Source organism: Acanthisitta chloris, unplaced genomic scaffold (genome assembly GCF_000695815.1).
Source record: "Acanthisitta chloris isolate BGI_N310 unplaced genomic scaffold, ASM69581v1 scaffold27278, whole genome shotgun sequence".
In the NCBI taxonomy this organism is placed as follows: Eukaryota; Metazoa; Chordata; class Aves; order Passeriformes; family Acanthisittidae; genus Acanthisitta; species Acanthisitta chloris.
In genome coordinates, this window is record NW_008687950.1 from 241 (window position 1) to 2,902 (window position 2,662).

The window sequence follows — 2,662 nt, forward strand, 5'->3', positions numbered from 1 at the left end:
ATCAGGCCCGAGGGGTGTGTAAAAGTACAGTGAGACACGTCCTGAGGTGTCCGTGGGGCTGATCTCGGGTGTCCGTGGGTATCCTGTGAGCTCAGGCCCAAGGGGTGTGTAAAGGTACAGGGGGACACGTCGTGGGGTGTAGTCTGTATTTTTCTTTTTTCTTTTTTTAATTCAGAAGATGATCCATAACTCATCCGTTAACTATTCTTACTCTACTGCACATCTGTAACTTACATAACTACATAAAATCTTACCAATTTGATCTAATTTTTCCCTAGTTTTTGCTATTACATGCTATTTCTGGTTGGTTTTTTTCCTTGACTGTGTATTTCCCCACAGTCACCACGGAGAGTGGAGTTGGGAATGGGGAAGGTGTAAGCTTTAGTGAGACAAGTCTTAGGGTGTCTGTGGGGTCCCTGTGAGGCTGATCCTGGGGTGTCCTGTGGGACCTGTCCCAGGGTGTCTGTGAGGCTCCCATGGGTTCCATAAGGCTCCAGGGAGACACAAATCAGAGTGTCCATGGGGTCCCTGTGAAGCTAATCCTGGGGTGTCCATGGAGCTCCTGGGGGCTCAGGCCTGAGGGCTCTGCAAAGCTCCAGTGGGACACGTGCTGGGGTTTCTGTGGGGCTGATCCCGGGGTGTCTGTGGGTGTCCCATGAGATCAGCCCCAAAGACTCCATAAAGCTCCAGTAGGACACGTGCTGGGGTTTCTATGGGGCTGATCCCGGGGTGTCTGTGGGTGTCCCATGAGATCAGCCCCAAAGACTCCATAAAGCTCCAGTGGGGCATGTTCTGGGATGTCTGTGAGGTTCCATAAGGCTCCAGTGAGACACGTCCCGGGGTGTCCGTGGGGAACCCTCTCAGAGCTGGCTCAGACCCTCATGTGCTGGGCTGGAGCACCCATGGGATGCTCCAGGATGTGGGTGGGAGGCTCTGTGGCGGCTAAGAGGTGCGTGGGACCAGTGTGGGTGTCTGTGTGGCTCCCAGTGGGCTGCACTGGTGCCCCACTGGGGTTGATGGGGCTGGGAAGGGAGGGGTGGGTGCAGGCTGGCTGTGACCCCCACCCCGCTGTGCCCCCCAGGTGTTTGTGCTGCTCTTCATTTTCGTGAAACGCCAGATCATGCGCTTCGCCATGAAGTCTCGCCGCGGCCCACACGTGCCCGTGGGACAGCACGCGCCCAAGGTGGGTGCTCAGCCCCAGGGGGGGATGTGCCCCCCATTCCCAGTGCCCACAGACCCATTTGTGCCCAGAGGGGCTGCTCCAGCCTCGGAGCTGCCACCTCACAGTGGGGACAGGCTGTGGGGAGGGAGCAGTTTGTCTCAGGCCTGTTCTCATGCATGTGATCCCACAAACGGAGTGAGAACTCTGTAAATGTGTTGTGTTTTCCCTGCTGTGCAGGATCTGAAGGAGGAGATCGACATTCGGCTGTCCAGGGTGCAGGACATCAAGTATGAACCACAACTGCTGGCTGAGGATGATGGGAGGCTGCTGCAGCTGGAGACACAAGGTACTATCCACTTTGCCTTGGGTGAGGCTCTCAGAGAGACCATCCCATGCTTGTTGTTCCCTTGGGGCCAAATTGTACCTTTGGCTGCTTCTGTTGGTGTCCTGTCACATGAGAACACAGAAACAATCATGTTGGAAAAGCCTTCTGAGGTCACCCAGTCCAACCTATGACCTCTGAGATCATCAAGTCCAACCTATGACCATGTCAGCTAGACATGGCACTAAGTGGCTCTCGTTAAACACCTCCAGGGTTGGGGACTTCACCACCTCCCTGGGCAGCTCCTTCCAGGGTCTAATCACCCTTTCTGTGAAGGTGAAGACCTCTGAGATCATTAAGTCCAACCCATGGCCTAACACCACCATGTCAACTAGGCCGTGGCGCTAAGTGTCTCTCCTCAAACACCTCCAGGGATGGTGACTCTGCCACCTCCCTGGACAGTGCGTTCCAGTGTCTAACCACCCTTTCCATGAAGAAATTCTTTCTAATGTCCAACCTAAGCCTCCCTTGGCACTGCTTGAGACTATGTCCTCTCATGTAGTCACTAGTTGCCTGGGAGATGGTGTCTGTGCTCCTGTGTTCCTTTCCCCACCTCACTCCAAGGTTTGCAGAGCTCTCAGTTTGTGCTTTCCCTTTCCCAGGCTGCTATAACTACCTGTACAGGATGAAGGCACTGGATGCAATCAGGACATCAGGTAAGGGAGAGACACCTTGAGTGGAGGAGATGAGGGTGCCAGCAGCCTCGTGGTGAGGCTCCAGGTGCTCACTGGGGAATAGCAGTCACTTCCTCCACCCAGAGAGTTGGCAGCTGGCAAAAAGAGGCAGTGGGCATGGAAGGAGTTTATCCATCCAGCAGCTCCTGACCTGGGGGTGAGCACAAGCATTTCCACCTATCCCTCAGCCAGTTGTGTTGTGCCCTTTTCCAGAGATCCCATTCCATGCAGAGGGCAGGTACCCAAAATCTCTAATAGGGAAGAACTTCTGTGCCTACCTGCTGGAGCTGAGGAATTCCAGCACCTCCTTCAAAGGCATCCGCAAAGCCTTGATCGACACTTTGCTGGATGGGTACGAGAGCGCTCGCTACGGCACCGGGGTGAGTGCTGCTGGGGCATGGGGTGTCCTGTGCTCCTGCCTGGCTGTGTTCCTGTGGCAGTGTG

The 2,662-nt window shown here is 55.1% G+C and overlaps 1 protein-coding gene across 1 annotated transcript; it reads left to right on the top strand.

Annotated features, from left to right (window-relative positions):
• Positions 1–1,087: 1,087 nt before the first annotated feature.
• On the top strand, positions 1,088–2,598 carry LOC103808082 (chromosome unknown open reading frame, human C1orf43; the record flags this gene model as incomplete). The annotated part of the gene is made up of 4 exons (XM_009080846.1): positions 1,088–1,183; positions 1,400–1,508; positions 2,147–2,200; positions 2,432–2,598. Coding segments are annotated over exons 1-4 (393 nt in total), but the record flags the coding sequence as incomplete, so codon positions are not given.
• Between the last annotated feature and the right edge of the window lie 64 nt (positions 2,599–2,662).